Source organism: Octopus bimaculoides, chromosome 18 (assembly GCF_001194135.2).
Source record: "Octopus bimaculoides isolate UCB-OBI-ISO-001 chromosome 18, ASM119413v2, whole genome shotgun sequence".
In the NCBI taxonomy this organism is placed as follows: Eukaryota; Metazoa; Mollusca; class Cephalopoda; order Octopoda; family Octopodidae; genus Octopus; species Octopus bimaculoides.
In genome coordinates this window covers 1,520,646-1,522,494 of record NC_068998.1, presented here as the reverse complement: position 1 = coordinate 1,522,494, position 1,849 = coordinate 1,520,646, and the positions used below count along the sequence as shown (strand labels likewise).

Below are 1,849 nucleotides of genomic sequence, written 5' to 3'. Positions count from 1 at the left end.
TATATATATATATATATATATGTATGTGTACTCGGTCATCAAAGTGATGATAGCTACTGGCCAATGTTAATGAGATGAACAGGCCTTGCCAGTAAATGCATTAATTAAAAAGTGCGCATTCATTACGAGGCGAAGTGGGGAGAGAAAATCTCATTAATTATTATATTAATTAGTTTAGCAATCAGTGTCCTAATGATAAATTATCTCAGTTTGTCACTTAAAGTTGGGATTGAGGAAGTTTTCATTCCATTTCATTGTTCCTGTTGTTGTTGTTGTTCATGCCGTTGTTATTGATAATGCTGCTGGTGGTATTGGTGGTGGTGGTGGTGGTGGTAGCGAGGTGTTAGTTGTTGTTGTTCATGTTATTAGTTTTGGCAATAGAGCTGTTGTTGTTGCTGTTGTTGTGGTATTTGCGGTGGCGGTAGTGGTGCTGGTGGTGATGGTTCTACTGCTGCTGACGATGATGATGGAGGCAGTGGCAGTAGAAGTAATCGCTGGAATTTGAAATGCATTGTCTTTTTTCTTTTTATTGTTACAGTTGTTGTTGTTGTTACGCCATAATGTTGGAAGATGTAGTGGATCAAAAATGTTGTGATCAGCTACATCTGCCGGTAGGATGAAATAACTCCGAACCCTCAGAAACAGCTGTCGGACTTGTAACGCTTTCTCCACTCTAATTCTTTGAGTCTATGTAATCGATGAAAAATATATATTTATTTATACTTGATTGATTTTCATCTGAAAATGTTGTCTGCCTTCTCTTTTTACAGGTATACGTGTATATCTATTTTGTACATGAAAACCGAAAGTGTTATCTGTTTATTTGAGTCACTCTCTCTCTCTCTCTGTGTCTCTGTCTCTCTTTCTTTCTCTCTCTCTCTCTCTCTCTCTCTCTCTGTACACACACACACACACACACACTTCTGTGACCTCATCAGTGGTCCTTTACTTTCTTCTTTCTTTTTTGTGTCTCTCCTTATTAACGATCAGCCATTTATATTTTTTTATTTCTTTTTTATTAGGCCATCTTATTGCAACAGACAACTTCTCTGAATCTGAATTCATTCGCCATCATCGAGCACTCTGCTTATTGCTTCACACCAAGAAATATTTTCGTTCTACTTACGAATTATTTACATCTATAATCAGTATTATAATTTGAGTTTAAATTGTATTTTTATTGCGAATATCTGAAACTGGAGCATTATAATGTTAAAACAAAAAAAAAAAAACAATAAAATCACATAGATAAAAATGTATTTCTACACATTTCACCTGTTCACCAAATTTTGTGTTAGTCGTATGGTATTTGCTGTCTGACATCAATTCGTGTTGCTTCTTTTCTTTAAATCTTTCTGTTAACCGCTGACAATGGAGACGCACAAATATGCCTTAATAAACACATGATATAACTGCCGTACATTATACAGCTAAATACATGGGACGGGGGGATTAATGTATGCGTGTGTATGCGTGTGTGTGTGTGTGTGTGTGTGTGTGTGTGTGTGTGTGTAAGCTTGTTATTTTCTAGTGTCATGTCACTTAGGCCATCCTTCTATATTAAGTTATTTTATTCTTAACCTCAATTTATTCATCTTCGTACTCTGCTAATGTTTCATATGAAGAAACATTTTCCTTTACGTTTGCGAGGAATGTATGCACTTACACACACACACACGCATATATACATATGTGTGTGCGTGTGTGTACGGATATATGTATACATGCGACTGTATATACATGTATATATATATATATATATATATAGATAGATAGATATACATATACATATACATAAATGTAAATATATATATACATACATATTTATATGAATTCATAAACATATATA

At 34.5% G+C, this 1,849-nt stretch overlaps 1 protein-coding gene across 1 annotated transcript in view; it reads left to right on the top strand.

Annotated features, from left to right (window-relative positions):
• The window catches only part of LOC128249915 (uncharacterized), a 49,647-nt gene extending 47,947 nt beyond the window's left edge, over nt 1-1,700 (top strand). Inside the window, exon 4 of the mRNA XM_052974505.1 lies at nt 1,023-1,700. Within this exon, the coding sequence (XP_052830465.1) occupies nt 1,023-1,145 (123 nt within the window). The 3' untranslated portion in view covers nt 1,146-1,700. The remainder of the gene's footprint in view (nt 1-1,022) is intronic.
• Nucleotides 1,701-1,849: the final 149 nt, after the last annotated feature.